At 42.6% G+C, this 26,847-nt stretch overlaps 1 protein-coding gene and 1 long non-coding RNA gene across 4 annotated transcripts in view; both read left to right on the top strand.

The window, feature by feature from the left end:
- Positions 1-3,736, top strand: part of LOC124302318 (neurogenic locus protein delta) — an 81,532-nt gene extending 77,796 nt beyond the window's left edge. For all 3 annotated transcript variants that reach the window (XM_046758359.1, XM_046758358.1, XM_046758360.1), the window contains exon 6: positions 1,875-3,736. In XM_046758359.1, the coding sequence (XP_046614315.1) occupies positions 1,875-3,600 (1,726 nt within the window). In that variant the 3' untranslated portion in view covers positions 3,601-3,736. The remainder of the gene's footprint in view (positions 1-1,874) is intronic.
- Positions 3,737-7,186: 3,450 nt separating this feature from the next.
- LOC124302507 (uncharacterized) lies at positions 7,187-26,279 on the top strand. The gene is made up of 4 exons (XR_006907719.1): positions 7,187-8,491; positions 14,459-14,463; positions 23,707-23,715; positions 26,267-26,279. It is a non-coding gene; the product is annotated as an uncharacterized LOC124302507 (long non-coding RNA).
- Positions 26,280-26,847: the final 568 nt, after the last annotated feature.

Raw genomic sequence — 26,847 nt, 5'->3', positions numbered from 1 at the left:
TTTAGTATACTACACGCACACATACGCAAAGTCACACGTGCCTATTTGTACTCAAGTTCAATGTTGTATCAGCAGTTGAAAACGATTGGTTCGTTTAATTGATATTTATTGACAGACATGAAAAATTTGTATTTACGTATATGTCAAATAACTAATAATCCATTAGAGGTATTTTGAATATATGGTAATGTGTACTCGAGGCTTGATGATACCTATACAGTGGTGAGAAACACGCAGAAGAGGATCTCGAAAGCGCGAATTGTAATTGCGTTTGATTAACCATAAGCGAGATAGTGGAGTGAAAAAATTTCATCGTCTTAGTTTCATTTGCTTTTCTTCATCTTTCGCGTGGCGGACCGAGTATCTCATTGTCCAAAGCATATAAATGTTCCAACTGTGTAAGAATGGGGCGAAAATTATCATTACATACGACTGTAACTGAACACGCGTTTACAATCTTGATATAACATGCATTCATCCTTTCTGATTTTGGTAGATACCAACGCTTACGAATGTTCATAAAAAATTATCCAAAATATTGTTGCTCTCTCCTCGTCGATTCCAAAACGCTGTTCAATCGCGATGAAAAAATTTTGAAAACGCTTATCATTAGTCTACACCGTGTAACACCTGCGGTGCAAGGAGTCCCACTTCTCCAACCTGATATCCTATCTACCACATACTAACATGTATAACACGCGATGATCCAAGGATCTTCTTCTCGCGGTCTTGATCCTCATCCTCATCTCCGTCTTCTCCGTAGAGTCATACGGTGTTATACTCTGTACACGGTGCACGATGACGACGGTGTGTTTCAGCCGGCACCGGGGCGGTCGAACGAACATCACCGCCGACCGGCGGATGGTATTAGTGGGCTCGGCGAGCCACACAGAGGAGCATAACCTTTCCTTGACCCGCATACTGAACGGCTGCGCCAGGCTCGTACCGTGGGAACACCACTCCATGACCCCCTCTCCTCCTCCTCCTCCTCCTCCTCCTCCTTCTCCTTCCCTCCCTCCTCCGGCCGCTATCCAACCATCGCCTCTACGGGTAGTAGAGTCCTCTTCTCTGTGTCTCTCTCCTCTTCCTCTCAGTCTCCCTTTCTCTCTCTCTTTGCTCCGTGCTCCACGGCACGGCGAGTATAGGTATGGTTGTACGGATCTACATGTGCAATACAACGGCCATCACACCATACATGCACAGTTTTCATCGCCATGAACGCTGTTACTACTCCGCCACAAGGAGAGTTTCTCTCCTGGACAATGTAATGGCCGACCACTATCCTTCTACTCCTCTTTCCCCTCCCCTGCCCCTCCCCTGCCCTCCTCTCCTCTCCTCACCTTCTCTCTCGCGCTCTTTTTCCCCGCCCCACCCCACCTCACCTCAATTCCCTTCCGCCTTCATCTCCGCTGAGCTACAGCCTTTATCCACCTTTGCACGATGGTGTGCGAAGCTGGCAATAATACCCTCTCTTTCGCTCTCGATCTATCCTGCGATCCGTGTCTATATTCATCTCTTCTTTAGGTTAGAATAGGTTTTTTATCGCTGTAATGGACCGCGATCGGTTCACCTATAAGACGAAAGTCGACCAGCGAACGCGATACACTTTTCAGGGATACGATTACTGCTCTTTCGATAATGGCACACCACTGCGGAATGTTGTAAATTCTACGATCCGCTTATCGGGCGTATCGACCGAATTCTAATTCGTCGGTGCACCGAAGGGTTGACCGTGTCGTCCGTCGATGGTCGATGCCCGATGGTGCAACGTAGCCTCTTGAAACCTGGACTGATCGGCATTCTCGTTGCCTCGGAGAGGAACCCACGGCGATTAATTAACTAATGAGAGAATTCTTCTTCTTGTCTCGTTGCAGATGTCACAGCGGGTGGAAGGGGGCGCTTTGCGATCAGTGCGAGCGTTACCCGGGCTGTCTCCACGGCACGTGCCAAAAGCCCTGGGAGTGTCTGTGCGACGAGGGATGGGGCGGGCTATTCTGCAACCAGGATTTGAACTACTGTACGAATCACAAGCCCTGCACGAACGGCGGCACCTGCTTCAACACCGGTCAGGGCAGCTACACCTGCTCCTGCGCGCCAGGGTTTAAGGGCACGGACTGCGAGACCTCGCTGCAGGACTGCAGCTCGAATCCGTGTCGGAACGGCGGATCGTGCACGGAGAACGCGACCCTCGGGACCGGGAAGACGGGATATCGATGCACCTGTCCGCCGGGATGGCGAGGAAGACACTGCGAGTCCGAGACGACGGCGTGCAGGGATTCACCCTGTCTCCACGGCGCGACCTGCGAGGATCATTCTCTCAGGGGGTACGTCTGCCATTGTCCGCCCGGATACTCGGGAACCGATTGCGAGACACAGATCAACGACTGCTCGCCGAATCCGTGCACGAACGGGGGGACGTGCGTTAATCAGTTGAACGGGTACCGGTGCAAATGCGCCGCAGGCTTCGACGGCGAGAAGTGCGAGAAGAACGTCGACGACTGTCTGGGGAATCCCTGCCTGAACGGGGCGACCTGCATAGACCTCGTGAACGAGTTCCGGTGCCAGTGCGTTCCCGGTTTCGTTGGCAAGATGTGCGAGAAGAAGGTCGATTACTGCGTGACCAAGCCGTGCGCCAATGGGGGCAAGTGCGTTCCCGGGACGAACGACTACGTCTGCTATTGCAAGCCGGGTTTCTCCGGGAAGGACTGCAGCGTCGACGTCGACGAGTGCAAGAGCGCGCCGTGTCAGAATTCCGGGACGTGTCAGAACAGGGTCAACGGATTCATCTGCTTGTGCACCGACCGATGGCGGGGCGAGACCTGCGCCGAGGAAGTCGGGGCGCCTCCGGCCGCCGTACCATCGGGGCCGAGCTACTGGACCGGAAACATATCGAAACCGGTGACTTCCGCCGAGGCGAGGGACGCCGGACTGACGACCGAGCACGTCGTCGTGATAGCCACCCTGTCGACGGCGGTGCCGGCCTTCGTCCTCGTCGCGGCCGTCGCCGTGATGTGCATGAAGAGGCGGCAGAAGCGGGAACAGGCGAAAGCTGACGAGGAGGCCAGACTCCAGAACGAGAGGAACGCCGTTCACAGCAGCATGAGCAAGAGGAGCGGCGGTAGCTGTTCGCTGGGAGGCGGCGATCCCCACATGATAAAAAACACCTGGGGGGCCGCGAACAAGAGTGTTAACAACGTGACGAGGGACGACCTCGACTCGTCCTTTCAGACCGACAACTGCACCATTGACTCGTCCTGCTCCGGCGGCGGCTACAAACCGGAACCCGTAATGCAGGACGTCAGGACGAACGCGAGGACGACGAAACAGTTGAATATCGACGCGGCGGCCGCGGCTCACAGGGCGTCCCACCTTTTCAAGGAAAAGGACTGCATACTGGAGGCCAAGAGGACATCGATGTTCGCCGATCAGCAGCAGTCGTGCTGCGAACGGGCCGAACCACCCCTGCTGAAGAGGCCACCGGCCACGATCGCGGACTCGACGTGCGTAGATCCCGCCGCTGGCGCCGGGGGCGTTTACGTTATCGACGATCATTACAGGCACGACGCCTCGCTCGCCGCGACGCTCGCGACGGAAGTGTAGCCTGTCCGTTCGTTTAATACTGTGCTTGTGTGGTAATAAGTAGTAGGTGCGCGCGGGAGGGGAGAACGAAAGGAAAAAACGAAAAACAAAAAACAAAAAAAAATTGGAAAAACTTCTTCTCCCCTCCGGCTCCGTATTATGAAAATTGATTAACGAAAAACACGCGAAACTGATTGAATTTTTTGAACTTGGAACGAAGGAAAAAATTATTGATGGATCAGAACACAGTTTTCGATATTATAGGTTTTTATATATAAGTTATATATATATATATATATATGAATGTATATATATATAATTGATAACATGACCAGATATTTTTTTTCCCCGGTTCTATACTAAATGTATAATGTATATGTATTCGTTTGTTTGTTTTTACGATTATTTTTCTACATATCTTTTATTTTCTTTCCTCTTTCGTAATTTTTTGTAATTATTATTATTATTATTGCTATTATCATTATTATTATTGCTATTATTATTATTAAATCTCTCTTTCGTCTCTTCCTATTATAATTATTTCTCTACTTGACCACGAATTGCGGCGAATGGCTTCGGTGTGTCTGCGACGACGGCGTCGATCGTCTCCGATTCGGCTGTGTGTGTCTCTGTACGTGTAAGTCCTTACGTATGTGTGCGTGTGATTGTATTATTATTGCGCGTGAATGCGCCGAATATTTTCAACAACAATATTTATAAATATATTATATTATTAAAAAAAAAAATATATATATGTAAATGTATACATGCATATGTATACTTGTATATGTATGTATTGTGTTAATATATACGTATATATATGCGTGTACGTGTAATAACGCGCGCGAACGGCGCGCCTAGATGTATATTTATATACATATCTATGTATATATATTTATTTATATATATATATATATACATGTGTGTATGTATATGTATACACACTGAAGAGCCGAAGCACGACGAAATCCATGGGTGCACCACAAGGAAACCTATTGTATATGTAACACATAGGTATATCATACATACATGCATACACATCACTTGAGCGCAGCGTTTGCAACAATTGCCGACTTCCGGTATTGATTCTTCTGCCGCGATAATTGTGCACGTTTTTTTTTTTTTTCCCACACCATCATTATTACATAATTCTTTTTCTCTCTTCAAATTTAATTCCTCTGGTGCACCGCGGCTCGATCTCTAGGCATATTAATATTATCATGCTTGAAGCACCCTGTACAGAACTAATTTATTATTATTGTTATTTACTATTATTATTATTATCATCATCATTGCTATTGATAATAATATTATTGTATTAAATAAGCGTATTATTATCACCATTATTATTATTATTACTATTATTACAACTATCATCCTCCTATTGATTTTCAATCGTATATGGTATCACACCACAAAAACAACATGCATTGTTACTATACATATTTCTTTACAATCTTGGACGTTACGCGCCTGCTAATCATGTCGCTGTGTTACTACCGTAGCATTGCTTTTCATCTACATACATGATACATACCTATATACATTATACTGATATACCTACCACGCGCGAAAGATAACAGTAGACGTAACGACGAGTGATATACGAAGAGAAATGAAACAGATTCTTTTTCGTTCTTCTTGCTCTTTTACTTCCAGAAATGATTTTTTTTTTTATTTGTTTGTTTGTTTCTGTTTTTGTTACACAACATCCGCGAAACGCTTCGTTTTGTCTTTATACACTGTTTGTTTTCTCTACGTATTATTTAATCATCGATCCATCCACATTTCAAAAGCACATCGATTCGAAACAGACTTTGTGGAAAAAAAAAATTATGCCTGCCTCTGCAATATATATCTACATGCATGCATATGTATGTATAGACGATTATACACGTTATTGCAACCGCGATTTACAGCTGAGAGTTATATAGATGAATAGAAACATAGTTTACAGTATATAAATATACAGAGATGTATGCCAGTAAACGAAAAGACTTTGCGATCGGTGTAAAATTCTCGTGACCATTTTTTTCACCCTAGTTTTCACGCGTTCTTCGTCTTATCATGATTTATAATGTATATATATATATGTATATGTACATGGAGATCCTGGAGAAACCAATTCTACCAGGATCGCGATTGCCGTCGGGCAATGTATGCATGCGCAACGGCGGAAAAATTCCGTACCTTTTCCATAAAGTTGAAGGGGAGGAGAGGGACAAAATGGCTCATGCACAAGAATTTGTCACAACGACGGGAAGCGAGAGACAACCCCTCGTGAGTTTTGAGATTGTGCAGATTCCAAAAATTCCAGCTAACCGAAAGGGTGGCCCACACAATCCCAGGCCCTGCGTGTGTCACCTTTTCGTTTTCTCGTCTCTGTTTTCTTTTCTTTTTTTTTTTTCTCTACCCTTTTTCCTCGTTTTATCGCTCTCTTTCCCTCAAACCTTTCAACCCTCTCTGCGGTATAACCTTTTGACTTGTGTCGTCGTGGGTTTCTCCCGGAAATGCTCGTAAAACTAGGCTGCCAAACTCCCCCTTGCCAGACACACGCAAACACGTACAAACGTATATATACGTATGTATGTGTATGTGTGCGAGAATGTAGCTGCGGGAACTCGTCGACGCGTGTATAGAGAGGAGAGATGACGATAGCTTCCGTTACGGAAACGGATGCTCGCGCTTGGCTGTGATGTGCGGGCGAAAAAGATGGTCGCGTCATCGTCGTCGTCGCAAAGTTCTTTATCGGCGTGTGTATACACACGAACACGTGTAGAAATCGTTCACGCGTGGCCCACGAAACCCGCCACTTTTCTTGCTCGAATAATCCTCGCCAAAACGGTTAAAGTAAGCTGCTGCATAGAAATTAATGGTAGCCTCGAACTTATACTGTAATACAATAACGCTCTTTAAATAGGTATAAACGATAGATGATAATATGTGTACTATAAACTTGTTACGAAATATGTACAATACCGTACACCTTCATTTCGTTCGCGATTACTTACTACGAATCATATCGTGTCGTATATGTCTTTGTAATACGTATAAGATACGATATGCATGCCGCGGAACTTCGTCAACGTGAACGAAACGTGTGATCTCCGCCCCGTCTCTCTCTATTTCTCTCCCTTTGTCAAAGAGGGAGAAGAAAAACATCAATCCCACACCTGTAAAGTTTTGTAAAGATTTGTAAAATGTTACGTTTCTTTCTTTTTATTTTATTTGAATTTTTTTTTTTTTTTTTCTTTTTTTTTCTTTTCAATTCTTATACATAATATATACATATATACATATAAATGTCTCTTTAGCTCTTGAACAATTAGCTCTTCAGTCGTAAGAACATGTAGTTAGTTTACGACTCGACGAATCGATCTTTTCTAGTTAATTTTTATATATGTATATATATGATTTTGTCAATCCAAACAGCGTTCGAGTCTCTGTGCGATCATGAAAAAGGGGAATATAAAAATTGGAAATTATTCGTTTTCTACCATCAACCCGTGCCAGCTGGATCCGTTGCATGAATATATATACAATATTTTCTGCTTGCATACGTAATTTGGGGGGGGGGGGGGGGGGTGAATTAAGAGGGTGTTTATAGATACGGGCGGGATCAACGGGCACGGTGATGCGTGACTTTGTAATAATAATAATAATAATAATGTCATGTAATACGCCTCGTTGAATCAGACATCCGATACAGGTTTCGATTTGTTTGTTTGTTTCCGTTCTATTTTTTTTTTTTTTTTTTTTACTGTGAAAATTATAGTTATTAATCAATTATTTATTTGTAAAACGCTGATGAAGTTGAAGATTTGATGATTATGATAATTAATATTATTACATTATTACTACTATTATTGTAACAACTATTACTATTATTACTAGCATTATCATTATCATACGAAGACGAAGAACAAAGATTCGCTAATGTTCCTGTTAAATAATATTAATGAAAGAAGAAGAAGAAAAATGAATAAGTAAAGTAAAATAAAACTCGATAATAATAATGAAGTAAAAATTAAATGATCGAATATAAAATATTATCATAGCAACTAAGTCATGTGGACTCGAACTAAGCTCGATCGTGGCCTGTATTATTGTATTTAAAAATAATAACGTAATGTAACACGCGCGATATATGACGCGGGGCGGGGGAAGAGAAATAAATGTAAAATGTATATCTGACAAGCCAAAAATTTTGGCGTTTAAATTTGGTAACGAGATGCGGTTTAATTATATAATATATAGGTATAGTTATATACTTGATTGTGAGTGTCGATCGGGCTGGTTCGGGGGTGCTACTAAAAAAAACTACCCTACTACCACCCACAATCTGTAGAGGCACGTATAACAAAATGGGTGGGGGGAATAAAAACTGAAATTTTTATAATTTCTTAATCTTGCGTCAATATAATGTATACGCTATACATGCATATTATATATGAATGACCTAGGGAAACAATTTGTCATTTTTTGTACTTACCGCGTATAACTTCTTTCGACAATTTCATTTCATAGTATATAAATATATGTACATTAATTGACATATGTGTCGACGCATCTCGCATATATATATATATGCTGCAACTTCTCGAAAAATACTTTAACTCGTCTTGTCTCATTTTCTGATACATTATTCAAATATTATCGCAATTTCGAGATTGCGAGAGGGAGTGAGAAACAGAGAGAGAGGTTAAAGGGTGAAAACGTACCATCGTGAGTGACTTCGATTGGCGTTCTTCATCCCTTCTTGCACTGCTCCCCTTATTCCGATATCCTATTTCGTCCTTAAACCCCCGACCCCCCGAAAACTCATCTCGTAATTATGGTATAGATCACATTGTAAAGACTTCGAGTATAATAACTTTTTGTATAAAAAAAATTCTGTATATTTGTAGTAGACGTGTATAATTATTATGATTATAATTATTAACTATTATTATTAATATTATTATTAATATTATTACGATTATTATTATTATTATTATCATGTAAATAGATGAATTGTCAATATTATGATGTCACAAAACCACATTGAATGATTAATGATGATGATATATTGAAAACTAACCCCACCGTTGTTTTGCCTCTGATTTTCACGGTCTGCATGCTACGTACCTACATGATAACACTCAACTGCTCGTTTCTACCTTTTATTCGCAGATTACTATATTTATCTACCTTACCGAGTTAACTACTCCGCAATGACGAAGTGGCGATCGATCGATAAATAAACAGCTTTCATACAGGTGTCACATAGGAATTATGTTTCTCATTGCGCACAGTTCGCAATCAGACTACGTGGTCAAGTACTCTTGACCATTCAAGTTCACGAGAAATAACGTATATATATATATATACCAATAAGCACTGCCAAAATGCAGTTTCAGGATCGGAAGGATTACGATCTTAATCTATTAAAAAACGCTGAAGGTAACTAAAGTATGTCCCATTCAATCGTTTCAATAATAATGCAGTACTAATTACTAATTATGAAATCAATTCGAGTCTTTCAGCAGTCTGAGACGATGCATAGTATCTAATTATATGATGCAAAAAAATTGATCGAATTAGATGAAAAAATTTTAATTGGGAATGAATATAGTTGCGCGTTATATGCACGAGTTCTAACGTTGTTTCACTCTCCGAAGGGTTGCGTGTACACTGGCAATATTTCGGTACAATTCTTCTCAGTTGAAATACCCATTCGGAGGGTATAAGAACCAAGAATCCAGAAATGTCGATAATAGTTAAAAGTTTGGTTGTTGGAAATAAATGCGCCTCGTATCTCTTTGTGCACACACATCGCAATATCTGTATCACTATGTGTAGTATAGTAAAAACTTGTGGGAACGAGAAACCGCTTTGTTTTTCTTTGGAATAAAACGAGCCTGACTTATGCCACTTTAGTCCTGACCATCTTGTACATGGATGCAATTATGAAAAGTATAGTATAGAGAGAGTTGCCGCGTGTAGCTCGACGCGGCCGTTTCGTCCGCTCTTATATAGCCGTGTCTCGTCTGCCTGGATCTAATTCGTCCGAGTCTGAGCTTAACTCGAGGGGGAAATGGCGAAGAGGGAGAGGAAAAAAAAAAAGAATGAAAGAAAATAATGCAAAACGGTGAGAAAAAACGAAGAAATATTTTATTCAAGAAACGCGACGTGCCGACAAGGATCGTCGTAAACGGCCGGAACGGCTATAAACGCGATCGACGAATGGCTAAGCTCGGTTACTTCGTGCAGGAAATCGTCTTTTTTCATTGGCTCAATTTTTCACTTACTACCTATCTAACGTAGGTCTACATGTCGTTTCAGGATTTTGAATCGGTGACGTCGATCGTAACGCGAGGAATCGCAGTAGGTACGATATGTAAATCGGAAATCGTGTAGTGTCACCTACGGATTGCTGCAGCGGCTGAAACGGGGCTGGCCAAGTTCATTAAGAGCGCAATCAACCATTGCCAATCTTCGTCTGTGGCTAGAGAATTCCGAAAAACGCGAGGCAAACTGTTCCCGAGACAAAAGCTACTCCGAACACGATTCGGCTCCAGAGTCTATCTTTGACGGACTCGGTATAATCGAGCGTCGCAATTCAATTGAGAATGAAAACGAACCCTTCGTAACGATAATGGCGACATTGTAAATCGGTCGTCAACTTCCTCTTGGCCTCGAATTATTCAATGTTGTCATTTGGAGATTGATCATAGCGAAAGCCACAAATGCCCCAGATTTTGACTGTGAAACGATTTTGTATCTGTATGTATGTGAGTATCTGTGCCGCCGGAGGATAAAAATGAGGAAACTCATCGCCTCCTCGAGGTCTCGGGGGATAATAATCGATGAAGATTATACACGCCGTGAAGTTTAAACGTAAAAATGACCTCGCCTTACATCACAAAGTTCCGACAACGATGCGTGTTATTTCGCAATCCACGAGCATACCACGAGCAGGGCGATGCGTAACGATTGAATTAAAATTGCAGAAACATTTGAGAAAGTGATAAAAGGAGAACGTTTATTTTAATTGGGTGATAAAACGTCTACTCCGAGCCATGCAAAGCAGCGCAAGTAAACATGACGATGATGAAAATTGAACTCATGTGTTCGACCTCAAGACGTCTCGTCGCGGAAAACCGTTGCGGCTGTAAAATAAGGAAAAGGGCGTACAAAAATTATGGCAGTATGATGCGAAACTATTCTTCCGAAAGTCGTCGTCTCGCCGGGATAATGCGAGGTATAAGGTACGAGCCGGTAATGACTGTATCAATTACACGACCTTGCGATTCGAGCTTAGCCACCGTCTGGTCCTCGCAGATGTCTTCCCGCTGGGCTTCGGCGAGTAGACGGTAAGAACTCGAAGGGCATTTAAGACGGCCCATCTGTGCATCTAGGAACCGGCAGAAAATAGCTGACGGTTAGCATTTCGACACTTGCGCGGCTCGTCAGCCTGCAGGCTACACTTGAGACGCGCTGATATTCGAGTATTCATTCGCTCCGCCGTCAAAAGGCTGTCTTATCGGCTCTATCGTTTTTGGCCAAGGTACGTACCGGCCGACGGAAGATTCGACTCCCTCGATTTAATCTCACTCCATTTCTATGATTCTTCCAAGACTTTTTCTGTAAAAATTACCATGCATAAGTTTGAGACTGCAAGATCGTCGAAATTTCTTCCACGTGTTTTCTACCATTTTTCCGAATCGAACATTTATTCGAGAAGACTAAACCTGTACGGATATAATTATTTTCTTGACGCATCGGATGCTCGATTTTTTTAATGTCGTTGCGTGACTTTCGTTTCCCAATTTATACGCGCGGATTCAATTACATCAGACATCGTTTTTGACTAAATGCGGTGAATTAGCATTTCACGTAATATGTGCATTACGAAGAAACTCCTTCCGCCTGATGAACTTTTCATAAAAATTTTCTCGGCACATTTTTCATTGCGGAACGAGTTGCGAGGACGTTACAAATGAATAATGTCTACGTTAATATATTCGAGTAAAAAAAGAAGTAAAATGGCTCAGGCAGGTGCTCCTAGAGATTCCTATACCAGAGCCTAGAATACCTGTAAGATCTTAAGAAGCGAAATCGGAGATTAGGCACAATAGATTCGCAGAAAAAGAAGTGGCAAAAAAACGTATACCAATTTTAAGCAGAACACCCGAAAACATATGGCGCTACCGTAGCTAGACAAATTTTTTTCTTCGACACACATGCGATGCACACATTTTGTAAACAGTAGACGAGGTCGGGGCATTCCAAATTTTGAACGGCGAGAGCTATATTATTTAAATAATCATCTGCAATTTTGAAATTCAGAAAAAAGGATCGGTCAACTCGTCGTTTTCGACAAGAGCCATACTCCCCGAGACAGACAGAAAAAAGTCGGTAAACTGTTAACAGTTGTCGATTAGATGGACTATAGATATTATTACAAACGTGTACACGGATGTAAAATTTATTGAATCGTTAGATGGATCGAGGGATTTATAATAGCGGCTTAAAGCGTACAAAAAAAATTGTTATACTGTAGAGAGAGTTTAGAAAAAAGTACCGTAAGAAAGAAACGCGTTACCAATGAAAATTGAACGGCTCGTCACCGAACCATACAGCGATTCCCCAATCACTCGATCGTGTGGTGTAAAAAGTCGTTACTCGCACCGTCTTAAACTGGTCCGTACAGGTATGTACGCGTATATACGTAATTAAACGGCAGTTTGAGCTCGGAGGCGTAAAAACAAGAGCCAGGTTGGGAAAAAATTGCGCTCCAGGCGATGCCTACTCCGGGGGTCCCCCCGGCTGCACGTCAAGACGAGAGCGATAAAAAAGTCATCTTAGTGGAATTATCGCTGCTTTCATTTTAAACCGTTTGGCACCCTCGACGGCTTACAGAGTCTCCGGCGACGGCCGTCGTCGCTCAGCTGCCGACTGTCACACGTGCTCTTTTTCAAATTTACTTTTACGCCGTTCGCGAATCACGCGACATGTAGGAATTGTGTGCACGTATACCTATATATTGTATACACTTGCAACGAGTCTGGTTTATTTTCAGGCGCGCGGGTAAAAACGGGAAAGATTGGTAATGCGCGTTCCGCAAAACGAAAGGTAACTACCATTCGCATAGTAATAAAAATTAAACAGATCCCACTCAACTTGGAAGTTATTAATGTTTTTTTTTCAGATCGGCTCGCTTCTTCTTCGGAGCTCGTGGTACAGTTTAAGACTAATTGCAACTTCTGGGCGGCGAAATGATGAAAAAGACGGAAAAGACGAGGAAGAAGCGAGTCTTTCCGAGGTCTTGCCGAGAAATCAACTCACAGTCTTATTGCAATACCGCGTTATTGTTATTTTCTTTCTAGGAATGCTAAAACAATGTATACATTTTTTGCACATTTTTCGTTCGCCCGCGGGTCAGGATTACTCGAACCAGTCGATAGGCGGACGTTTATATCTCGATTCTTAACTCGGATAAATAGGTGATTATTGCCTAATGGTCCATTACATTTTCTAGACGGCTTGAGGCCGCTTTTTGTACAGGCTTAAGAATTCCCGAGTGTTTCATTAAGCATCCCCTTATAAGTATAAGTATGATTCAAACTTTCTGTTGGAAACAACGGAAATCTGGTATTTTTCAATTCACTGATATCTCTTGACGCGCTAATCGATTGTTTAATGTCGAACTTGTACATTTTTTGTAAACACATCCAAGTACTCGTGGTTTTTGCTGATTTTGATTAATTATCTCTAACCGCACGTGCAGACGAAACAAAAAAAGATCCTCGATACCGTTCCGTATGCTTCTCTAATTCTTCTAGAATTACACCCTGCAAGACGCTGCATCTGTTCCTGCGGTTGGATCATTATTCTGCTCAACGACCTTTCGCGAAACGATTAACCTTGGTCCATTCTGCCGCCGGCGGTGATCCGAAATCCGTTATTAATCTCGCGTGACGGGTCATTCGTTCCTCTGTTTTCTGACTTCCAGTAATTTGCGGCCCATCATCCTTTCTCCATTTCTTCATTTCCACTTTCGACCGGTCACACATAATCGTCCGTGCAGCTTCTATGAAATCTCGAGGTTACACTTTACCGACAGTCCTCATGGCCGCGGGCTATACACGCATGATTAATTGTAGAAACTTAAATTTGCGGAAACGAATGAATAAACCCTGCCGGCACAGAGTTGAGGTGAAAGTCTTCGAGATGAGTTCTTCTACCCACGGACGAATCGACGTTGTTACAACTTTGCCCGCAGTTGGCAGTTAGCTTCTCTCAGGCTGCAATAACTGTCGACAGCTTCAGCTCGAACGACGCTTATTCCGCTCCCCTAAATCAGCGGGGTGCATATCCGAATTGAGGATATACAGTATTGGTTTAAGTACGGGCGGTTCGTTTTTTCAGCTGCATTGCCGAAATCACCGTTACGCATTTCTAAAACCATCCGCCGTTTGGCTAATTCGTTTCAATATCGTTCTTTCCTTTTTGCCCCTTCATTTCTCTCCGTCTCAATTTGGCAGTAAAAAAAAAACAAATAAATAAATAGATAAAAAAAAATTATCTTCACGTCGTCAAGAAGCGCGGACAGTTGATTGAACACCGCAGACTCCATGGCTCGTGGTTTTTTCACGTACCGATCGTACGATGAGAAGATTTAATTTCACCGCAATGTATAAAGACCGCAGGGGCGCCTCGCTGCCGGTATTTTTTAAAAAGTTCATTCTCTGGCTGCAGCAGGCACATACCGTAAGTGCGCAAGACTCATGCGGCGGCCGTTACGCAACTTCCGGTGATAAAAAACCGCGCGGTTGTTCCCTGGCGGTCAAAACTAGGAGGAGCAGAGTTGGTATACCGTTAATTGCGGACCGAGATCGGGTGCAAGGTTCAAAAGTTTTGGGCAATTAATCAACCGGCATACCCTCGGGCCTCTCCTTCGTCTCCCTGAAGACCAAAATATACATTACACGCTCGCACCACGCGCCGCGGTTAGAAGCCACCGTAATTCTCAACCCTCGATCTCGGCTCCGGTACAAATACACTTCCTCTTATCTACTACGCGGATCGAAGAAGACGCGCCTCCGCATCGACGTCGACTCCGTTCTCCGGTACCCCGAGGACAAGTGAAAGTCCATACGATTCCACGCGAATGCCGCTTCTCTGCGTGCATTCGGCGACAGCTCGCACACGCACACGCGCCAAGTGCATCATACGTAAAGGATTGTAATGGATCGAGGGGGCGAATGTCTTGGTGCAGATGTGTGTCGTGTAGGTAACTATTCTGCACCACGGTGCAATCCTCGATCTTCCCGATCAACGTTGATTCACGGGGCAATCTGGCCCCGATCCAGAAACGCGTTCACGTTTGCTCCGTTAATCCGGTCGGTGGCTCCTGCATCGCGCGCAGAGCGGCCAAGGATAGACTGAGAGAAATTTTTAGTTCCGGTTAACGCTCAGTTCTTGACTATTTTCATTTTTTACTATAATCAAAAAATATAGTTCCAGGTACAAAATGAAAATTAGATTTTTGGCTGTTACCAGAAAATCGAGTATCCGTTACTGTTCTTTCTCATTACGATCACTGTTACTATATATTTTCTTGTAACTGAACTGATTTTGCGTTGCAATTATCAAAAAAGGATCGACGATGGCGCAAAATGGTTCGGCGTACCTCGTTTTTCGTAATTCCAACAATATTCGAACAGTTTTTTTTGACGGTACCTGTTTTACTCAATTTTTCTAGTTACTGTAACAAATGAAATTTTTCTCAGTCTATAACATCCACCAGACTCGAGGAGATCAATTCCCGCTGAAATATGGCATATGCATGGGTCGGAAGAACTGATTGGAGTAAACGGAACTGTTTGGCCGACGAATAATGATGCTTGGCTCAATTCTGCCGACTCATCTCTATGATTGTTTGACTTCCGTTTAAGGGGATGTGTCCGAACTGCTGCCTTTCTTCGGCGTTGAAAATTTCACCGCCGGGTTCGACAAACTGTAAAGTATATACTATATAGAGACTTGTTAGAGTGCTTTCAAAACGTTTTTAAAATCAGTTAAACATCATCTTAGCTGGGCTCTGAATAATATCTGAATCATTCGGTAAAATATGATTTGAGAAAGAGATGAGGGGTAGGAGGTGAATTTTTACGCATACAATACTTGTCGTGAAACTGTGCAGAAGGAACAGTTTGAGCTACGTGTAGAAATCCCATGGCCTATATCACCGGAATCCGTAAAAGACGCTGAATGTCAAAACAGGCAAACAACTTGAGCACATCCCCTTGAGTGCCGGTAATATTTCGCTCTAACCCCCTTTTGTCACAGCTATTTTCGGGTTCGGACGGTCCCCGAAACCGAGGGAAGATGACGATCCACTTATTGCTCAAGTAGCCATGGACAGACGAGTTGTAGGCGCTTCTGGGTGTTCATTGGGAAAATTGGAAACTTCTGCAGTATTAGCTTAGGATCACACTTGAACGTGATGCTTTGCAGAAGGGAAGTAAAATTTTGATGTTATCCACCCGTGGTTATTTCGTTACGAGCTCCGACTGCCTGACCTCACACGACGCGTATATCTTGACGAGGTATGTTCGAGCTACTGGCATGCCTGGAAGGAATTCTTCATCAATCAACTGTTATTAATTAAACGTCTTGTAATTAGACGTAAAAATTCAGAATCTGTGAGATGCTGTTCAGCTTTTGTAACTTCATCGTGGATATATGAATATTTTATACCTACCGTATCAGTTGCCGGTGCGTATTATACGCGTGTGCGTGTTTGACGATGAGACATAAATTTGTTATGTACCGTATAAGCGGATTTCACCCGGAAACGTATAGTGTATCATAAAATACAGCTGTTAAATTGCACTTCTCAGGTGCTTCACTGAGAGTTGTATCAGTGCTTTAGAGAGGATCCATGCAACGTTTCCAGTTGTTTCAGTTGAAATATCCCCTTAAAACCAGTGACCCGGGAAATCTCCGCTCCCGAGGGACGCTCCAGCTTTACGAACGTGCAAAGTGAGATGGGCTGTTAAATTAACTACGGCAAGCTCAGTTCACCGGTAAATTTATACAAAATACATTATTCAGGACATGGCTTGTATAAAAGTTTTAAACTTTTTATAAAGAAAACACTCTACATTCTACACCGAGGATGAAATTTTCTTTCCTTGACCGTTATTCTATCTCGTAAGCGCGGCAAGAACTCTTGCAGTAAAAAAAAAAGAAGGTTAACGCTTTGGTAATTACGGAAGTTTTAGTCTCGGTCCAATTTCAAAACAAAATTTCAATTTCAATCCGCTGATAAAAATTGTCCCCGACAAAGAAGCTAGCTTTTTATAACTTTCAAATTAGCCAAAGTACCTGACGCAGTTTATTCGTAGTTCAGTGTCTATAACTTGGAACGAATTGAACCTCTGCCAATCATTATTTTAGTTTTCCGAACTATTTTAATAGCTCGCAGCGTGCCGAACCGGGTATCCGATAGCGGACGTTATAGCACCAACTTCCGGCGTTCGCGGACGAGTATAGGATAGGAAACGGCGCGATTGCCGACGTGTAGATCGTTCGATTCGCATCTTTGAGCAGTGCACGTTGCGCTGTGGAAAGGCGAGATAATCGCGAACCTCTTCGTTTTCGAGTTAACTTTGGGGTCTGAGGTAAAAGACTTCTGCAGGTTGCAGATATAATACTCGTGCCCGTTGGTTGAAAAAATTAATTGCCGGATGCAATTTAATCGCGTATCGGGAGTACGGTGGGACTACACGCGAACTTCTCCGACCGGTATAAACTGTATACATATACATATTATACATGCTCTTGGTACACATGCATGTGTACGTACAACACCAGCCGGTGCTTATAGCTGTAGCCCACTATCTGAATTGATCGCGGAAGATTGTCGGCGCGGAAGGTGACCGCGTAACGTCGAACGCTTTGTTGAATTTAATTAGCTAGGAGTAATTGGATAGGCGCATGGTGAACGCTCAGGTATGCATTGCCGATTGTTTCACACCAACGCAAAACGTTGGGTGGGTACCGCCGACGCCAACGCACCTCCAGGTTCTTTCATCCTCCATCCAGCTCTCCGCTCACCCGTTTCTTCCATCGTTTCACCGATCGCCGCTTCTACGTATGTGCCTGATCAACGACACGCTTATCCTATACGCAACCTACACCCACGTTTTATCGTCATTACGGTAATCCGGGAAGAGGGATGACGAGATGTGTATAAAAATGAATTTTTACGTTTTCTTTGTCGTTAAGACCGAAGCATGTACTGATCAAAAGGGTAACACGGCTAGGTTGAAACCCCGGTACAAAAAATTCAACATGGCGACGGTCGGCTCACTTGAAATTTCATTTCAGCCGTAGAAACCTTCCCGTCGCTCGCAAATTATTGAACGCCACTTTATGCTGAGGAAAATAGTGGCAAGAATACTTCGAATATCATTTCAAATTCGACGAAAGAATTTAGCAAGTGAAATTTACCCATGCCGTTCAATTTTGCGCGGTCTCATACTCTGAAGTTGAATTTTTTGAAAGTTTGTCGGCAATAAGTTTTCTTCTGCCTTCCAGCCGTAAAATAAAGGAGAATAACCCCCGAGGTGCGAACTTCTCGAATTACGAACGAAGTAGAGAGCGAAAGAGAGAAAGAGAGAGACAGAGAGAGATACGCAGTGAAAAGTACCTATCCTTACCTGAGTGGATTTTATACGCTTTGCAAACTTTACGATAATTTCTTTGCGTACGTGCATGAGTCTGAGTTAGGTACACACGTACACATGTAGGATCATTTTACGGTAGGAAGCACAGCGAAATGTCACTAGACCACGGAGTCGATATGTTTTATACTATGTGTAGCAGGACGCTTCGCATTTTTCATATAAATACGATTAGGAGCAAACATCCAATTCATTGAACGCTCATTTATTATATGTCGAATATTGTATTGTTTACATTTTCATAAGAACAAGCCATATCAGCTCCTGGTCGGTACCGTTGGACCGCTTTCTCAGTGCTAGATTAAGAAGGTAAAACTTTAGTACAGCCGAGTTAATTTGAAATCGAGTCTTAGATCTCAGGCTATAAAAGTGAATTGAATCAGTCGATTCCTACATATTTTTTGTTGGTTTCATATTATTATGTATATAAAAATAATCTCTACAGACCATATATATTATATACAAAGGTGTTACGTCGATCTTTAATCTCTTCATATTTGTATACTCGTATTACGCTCTTATGTGTTTAGAGCAACGGGTACGAATGAATAATCCTCTCTCGTACAGCCCCTCAGTTCGTCAGTCTTGTCGAGTGACTCGAACGAGGAACATCTAATAAAACTATAAGTAGAACAGACTACATGCAGAATTTATTAACCCATTTCCATAATTTTAACAGACAATCTTTTATCGTGATGAGTATTTCCATTCGTACTTTTGGAAAAAGCTAGTGGAAGGATAAATTAACGATCCTTAGCAGACGCGGTTATGTCAAACTGTGATTTTCAAAGCATCAACTATAGTCACGATTGCATCATGATCATGGCCAACCAACGTTACAGGTTCAAGAATAATAAACCGGGCTGCAAATTGAACAGCTATCGCTGTTCACATCGATTAAGCCGTACCCATAAATCATAGTGATGTTCATGACGTGAGTTTTTATTTTTTAACAATACGTAAAATTTAATGATTAATAATTTCACAGGGCTGATACAGTTATAACACATAAACAAACAACATCATATTTCGCGTGCAAAATAATTCCCTCACACAGCACGAAGTGTAGATGGGTCTGTAAATTTCAGAGGTCGGTGTGTGGCTCATCAATCAAGTTTAGGAACCCGGTTAGAATAAAAAAGCTACGGCGCGATGACTACCAGACACTTTCTTCCACTGTCGAACAAGATACCTGCCGTGCAGCCGATATTTCCCCCCGCAAAGCGGTACGTATCTTTCTATACTTTGTTCGGAATCAATGTTCACCGAGTTAACAGAGTGTCGAACTTTCGGACGATATTGCGAGACGAGGTCTCGCGGTGATGCGTCGAGCGTTCCAGACTCGCGTACATATTCGTAGCGTCGTCGCATTCGTCGAGCTCTTACAGCGTACGGTACATTCACCAATGACCGGGTGGCACAGATCCTTGCCTCGTCGTCGGTATCTCTGTTCCCGCATGTAGCCGTCTATCCAGGAGGCTGCCGTAGGATAACAACCGGTGGATCTATCGCCGAGGCTCGTATCTTCTCAGCGAGGCATGTTGCGAGCCGAGCAATCAGGATTGCTCTGAAATCTATTAGCTGCTTCGGTTTGCGCTCCGCGTTGCGTGTAAATTGCTCCCGTGAGTCTGCCGGCGCGTTCGTGTATCATACTTCCGGATTCGAGTGTCTGGATATTCTATTATGACACGGCTCTGGCCTCTGGACGTGCACGCGGATGCATGCGCAACGCCAGCATGCTCGGTGCAGCCGACGCAAGGACGTGAGAATGAAAGATATTACGGTCTAGGCTGCACAAATGCGTTTTCTCATTCTTCCCAGATCATAAAACGCGTGGGAGAACCTAGTGCAACACAAAGCAGGCGTTTTTACTTATCTCCTAAGCCTGCGGGTCGATTCCTGCCGCTATGCTCGGCTATTTTTGTCCTCGAGTACCCGATGCCCCTGCGCTTCGATGACTCGTCATTTGATGAATGACCGACGTTGTTACATGCTCGTCAAGGTGGACTGTCGTGAGATTATCGTGACGCATGGTCCCTGACGAACGGAGTAAAAGCTATAAATTTCACTCCCGGAAGAACAGAGATCCGCGTAATTGAATGTTTAAAAAAATATAGGCCTTGCGACCAACAGGCCGCTGGATCATCTGTGCAAAGATAAACTTTTGAGGGACGTCTTTCGTCACGAAATGGAAGGCCGTTATGGTGCTATGGATTTCTGCAGCAACTTATTTTCCTCGCTCACTTATTTCACATAGTTAATTTACAAATTGCTTGCTAGCATCAATCTGTTTCCTTACGGTGATCAACGAAGGACGCATTGAAAGATATCACGTAGGAAAAATTGTCACGCATAACACTGATTTTTACTAATTTAACATACCAAAAGATTCATTCTTGTTCACTTCCTTCAAGTTCTAATAATGCGTCCATTAAATCGAAATTTATGAAGAAAACAACGTGTTCGCTTTCGCAACACCGATCTATGATTAATTTCAAGATAATTTCGTGATCGAGGTGTGGACCGGCTGATTGTGAGAAAAGTCTATCTTCTGTCAGTGAATAATGCACGTATTCTTACCGGCATGTACCGAAAGAATACGACGGGATTAAACAACACCTAATTTGGGAATATGATGAAGTATAAAATTTTAACTAAAAAATGAAAATAATAATGCAGGTAAAACGGCGTATCAACGCTGAATAACCGCACAACGGCACGTATATTACGAGAATTAAACGGTATCCGAGAAATGATTGAAGCTCTTGGTAATACCCGTGGTTATTATACCATACCATACGTAGTACGTTATGCAGAGGTATATAGGTATGGAAAAATGACTCCCTTTGTGAGTAACAACTTTAATCCTAAACTTACGCCGACATCAGTCGGTGATTACTGATTACGCATAATCGCATCGATTAATTTAAAAAGCTAATCCTGGGCGTATTATGGGCTGGTACATGCGAGCTCTGCATGGAGGAGTATGTTTATATCCACTTGCCTACCTTCGTCCTGGTTATGCTTACGTAAGTGGAGGCGTGAGGCGTCCAGTTACGTAACTTTATAGTCGCGGGCGTCTTTGGACACAGGATTATCCCAGGATGCGTTGCGAGGTGACGTGTCTCCTGCACCGCTGCAGGAGATTAAACGTAACTACAATGAGACTTGCCTCGTGGGAGGATTCGATTTCTTGATATACCTACCTCCGCGTTATTCAGGCATGGTTTAAAGCGTTACGCGTTACGCCGCTTGCTCACTTACTCACTCGCTCACTCGCTTACTTACTTACTTACTTGCTTGCTTGCTTGCTCAGTGATTGTCAGTTGGAAATACTATACAGCTGTGTTATGAATCCGATGAAAAAGTTGTGGAAATGTGTCAACTATCGAATTCCCCGTAACTTAAACTCACTTGTATTGCTTATACATATATTTCAAGATAATTTAATTCATTCTTCGACTGGTGATTGTTGTTTCACGGTTCGAATTACTTGCAGTCATACCTCGCGGTAACTTCAACCGTGCCCAGATACGGAACATACGTGAAATGAGACCAGAAATTACCTTCATTGTTCTTTAACAAAAAGAATCGTTCACCTCCGCAGTGTAACTAAAAAAATTATCATTGCAGAATTTCACCAATCAGAACTCCGAAGAAGACAATCGTGCAGCGATATCTGCAACTGAGAACCTAGTGTTGCGTAGTAATTTATTTTCTTACAAAAATAATGTTACAAGTCGTATGTACATACATATATTAATACTCCACGTATACCATTGAAGCTCGTTACGACATGTGCACAGAAAGACTACCATAGATAATGCCTTTGAAGGGTTTCGGCGAGCTGTCTGTGATATCTCGCGAGTCAAAGCATCTTTGTGATATCCGAGAACGAGGAATCGAATGGACTTCCGTGAGGCTGAAACATCCGGAATATGATGGACGGCCCTAGTCTTTGGCTTTGGCCAATACAGCTGCGTCGAACCCACAGTGCCGTACAAGACGCCCACCTTGCGGGTGTAGCAGCGGACCCTTGGTCTCTTACAAGCCACTAAAGATGAGACTGGAGGTGCGTGTATCTCGGTTGCGTCATCCACCTGCTGCTCGAGGTTTGTGTCTAAGTCCGTCTGAAATAAAAAGAGACGGAGTTGAGTGAACGTCGACACACGTTCTACTCCCGTTGTCACGTCAAACCGGTAGCCGAATAAAAGGTTTGTTATTTAGTTTTAATTTGTCCCATCTTTCATCCCTCCTTTTACTCTTTGTTCATCTCGAGCTGCCTCGCCCAAGCGTTTCGAGTAAACCCGTTCCTCCTAAAGTTGTACCGCCAACGGGTCTGTCGTGTACACAGTACGCGAGTATAATCTACGTGCCTGCCTCCCTCCCTCCCTCTCGCCGTCTCTGCCTCAATGTAACAATGTATGTGGTCATTATATATGTGCATGGACATATTTTACGGGACGTTTCAAACACCGTTTTCAACCTTCGATGCCTCCCAGTCTGCACCGTTGGACCCCTCGTTTTATCGCTATCAAGTTTTGTTTTCACTTCAGAGTATGAAGGAAAATTTTACAAATGACCAATGACCGTAGCAATGTTCGTATCAATTTCCCGATGTATTTTGAACGCTGCATGTGTCAAATGTTGAAAAATTTTTACGCGTTTCAAGCGTCGAGAACTAATGACGAATGCAAAATTTCTGATACTTCGTTATAATAATTGTGCTTCGTTATCTAACCACCGGGTATTCAGCAGTCTTATTGACATGCTATCAGTTCAATCGGCACTAAACATCGTTCTTCAATCCAAACTTGGGAACCGATGCTTTTCTGTCAAATTATTTCTAAATGCGTTTGACTCAACGACACTCGGTAAGATCATTCGCACGTTGTGGGACGAAACTGAAAATTTTGTGTTCAACACATTTTCGGCGACGTTGTGACGGTGAACTGTGTTGGAAAAGGCGCAATTCACAAGTCAGACAGAGTGCTTGGCCAGCGTTATCCGTTAACGTCGTACTTCATATGGTTGAACCTGAAATGAAACCAACAACCTTTTAAAGAAGATTTATACAACGATACGCGGGTGAAGTATATATATATATACACATGTGTATAATGTAATAATTCTTATGCGGAAAATGTAACGTAAATCCTCTCATATTTCCATTCATTTCTCTGCGGAGCATTACAACGCCGCACGATTAAAGATACATCACCCGAGAATCGGAAATAAGACAGTCTCGTGAATCACCCTGTAAGGTTTAGGTATTACGTATATATGTATGATGTTATACCGTCATGCGTAGGTATCCACCTGCGATCGGACAGTAAACACGCGTGCGCATCGCCATTCCGTTTCTCGCCGCCTTACCGGACTCTAATAGACGAGCGTCGTCTCTTCGATTTTGTAACAAATACCTACTTTTCGCTTTCGTGGACCGCCGGGCCCAGAGACAGGTAGACGGATAGTCGGCGAGAGGAGAAGCATTACGTTTTATTAGGCTTTCGGGCGATCCGACACTAATTTGAATAAAACTATATGCATTAATGTGAACTGGCAAAAGAGAAAGAAAAAAGTTCCGCTCCTTTGCGTCAGACTCGACCAGGTGTTCTTGCGCTTCTTAACTCGCTTCGTTAACCAGTCGCTATACATACCTATATAATAATTAGTGTCATCGGTGATTAAATGCAAGATTTTCTTGTTTCAAAACTATTATTTTCCCACGTGGATCCCTGTATCAAAGCGTAACTAGGTACTGTAATTGTTTAAATTTATAAAATTCATGACACTGATATTTTTTTTATCCGAGTGACGATTCGACAAGTCTTTATCTCGACTGTGACGTGATAAACGCGAATAAAGGGAGTATCAAATGACGAGAATAAACGTCTGTTTTAACGTTTTCATATTAATTTGATTAAAGTGTAAATGTGAATGTAAAGGTACAGAATACAAAGTCCGAGTTATCTGCGGACAAATTGATTACGAGCGAGACTGTACGAGCGCCATGAGATAAGTGAGAGAATATTAAAGTGGTCCATGTATCGCACTGAAAGATAGAGAGTAAGAGCGGAATGAACGGTGAACCTGAATTCCGAGTCTGCAGTGACGGTCAAACGTGCACATTTTGCGGAGGTATAACAACCGTGCATAGAAGCATGCAGAATAATTGCAATAACGCATGGCAGGCGAAACATTTGTCCGTTACATTAAGAAGCCAAGCGGTGAAAGGAAATGAGAGCTGGGAGATCTCGAGATGCAGTGCGGGAGAGGGATAAATGTCGCACTTAAATTATACGCCTCGGATATCATACCTAAATACATGTTATTATGCGAGCGAGTGAATCGCTACCCTGTATATTATCCATTAACATCGCAGAGAATATTACTCGTTGTAGAACCTCGGGCCGCTATTTCGCAACTCTTATCTACGGAGCAGATATCATCCTCGCTGCTTGCATCGTGTCCGCGATAAAATTAACGCCAGAGTTCCTCCTAATTGAATTCGCAGCTTCGAAAAGAGCCGAGAGGAATACTTTCGAATGAGAGAAAATCCCTATGGAATATTTATTCTTCGTTTGTACTATTCAAAATGGTTAGGAATGTGTCAAGAACGATCCGTTTCACGTTTGAACATGCGGTAAGAATTGTTCCTCAACATTGTTTAGCTCTAGTCACGTTCAGTTTCAATTGAAAAACAAATTTTCCGTATTCTCGAACGAAACGTGTTTCCGCGTATCAATCTCTGCGTGCGACTTGCACTCACGAGAATGAAGAGAACAGCGGCAGCCACCAAGCGGAAAGAATTCGAAGTAGAAAAATGAGCATATCCTTAATTTCCCTAAATCGCCGTGATGTCAAGTGATTCGTAGCTGTAACAAACAATTTCGAATATTCACGAGTCTGTCATCGATAAGACGTCCGCATTAGGGTGGTCCTTATTTGGGGTGTTGACGAATTCCGATAAGTGCGCCCCCTAGACACGTTTGAAATAAATTTAAAAAAATGTGTGCGAAAACGGAGCGCTGTAGTCCAATTAGAAGACGTGCCTGTAAGCTCGTTTTGTTTTTCATTTGAATAACATGGGATTTTCAGACTACTTCAGTCATTATGTTTTTGAGTTGTCCCCATGAACGCAAAAAATTCTTTTTTCACATAAATCTGTTGTTCATGGATCTCGAAATATCGTAAAATCTTTCCCGATCCAGAAAAACAGACGGCGATCAAAACATTTTAATTTTAATTATTACTTTTTAAAAAAGTATAAAGTATAAACGATGTGTTTTTAAATACACTAATTGAAATACATATTTTTTCCCACATGTACAATTACTTTTTTTTTACAAACTTATGACGTAAATAAGACTGCCTTTTAATTGGTGAAATACTGTCAAGCATCAAGCGGCTAAAAAGAGGTATTCTCACGTTGATCAATTTGCCGTCGTGTATAATATCAGGGGGATGGGGGGCGTAAAGGTTGTGATAACGACTTGTGGAAAAATATACGCGTAGTTGTACCCATGAACAACAGATTTATGTGAAAAAAGAATTTTTTGCGTTCATGGGGACAACTCAAAAACATAATGACTGAAGTAGTCTGAAAATCTCATGTTATTCAAATGAAAAACAAAACGAGCTTACAGGCACGTCTTCTAATTGGACTACAGCGCTCCGTTTTCGCACACATTTTTTTTAATTTATTTCAAACGTGTCTAGGGGGCGCACTTATCGGAATTCGTCAACACCCCAAATAAGGACCACCCTAGTCCGCATACATCCACGGGACGTTTATATACCTGTAGCTTTGACTCACCGCTATTACAGAGAAATGTAAATGTCAAGTTTTGACTAAATTGTTCCGACAAAATAAATTGCCGAGAGCCAACATCGAAATACCATCTCCTGTGTAATATTCGTTGCATAAATCTGACGAGCGATTCGAGGTGTAGGAAAGAGCTGCGAGTCTACCGTCGTAGCACGTGGCACACCTACGTCTCGGAGTATGTGTAACGACTCGGCGAGGTAATGGCAAATCCTGGTTCGAACCGATGCGGATGGCACGCGAGGGCGAGGGGAAGGGCGTCCGGAGGAGGCGAACAACTTTCACGTGACGACGAAGAGGAGACGTCGACAACGAGCTTCTTCGTACCGGAATGCTCCCGCGGCATTGTCGGCGCCGCAGGGGGGCTGAAATCGGTTGCCAATTATTAGATTAGACATTTTCTTGAGGCTGGATATGCATGCCTGCGACTTCGAACACCTGACCACGTTTCCGCATGCCCCAGACGTCTGTTGGTCGGCCGCTTTTTACGCTTGTTCTTTATTCTTATATTTCTTCTTTTCGTTTTTTTTTTTTTTTTCTAACGGTGACTCATTTGAGAAGTGGTTTTGGCATTTCGACTTACAGTGTGGAATTATGCAAACAGAAGTAATTAGTATGCATTTAACTACCTGTGATCAATTTCGAATAAAATAGCATTTTCACTCGAAGCAAGATTCATTCATCGAAGGAAGTGTCTATCTA

Source organism: Neodiprion virginianus, chromosome 4 (genome assembly GCF_021901495.1).
Source record: "Neodiprion virginianus isolate iyNeoVirg1 chromosome 4, iyNeoVirg1.1, whole genome shotgun sequence".
In the NCBI taxonomy this organism is placed as follows: domain Eukaryota; kingdom Metazoa; phylum Arthropoda; class Insecta; order Hymenoptera; family Diprionidae; genus Neodiprion; species Neodiprion virginianus.
This window is presented reverse-complemented; position numbering and strand designations above follow the sequence as displayed.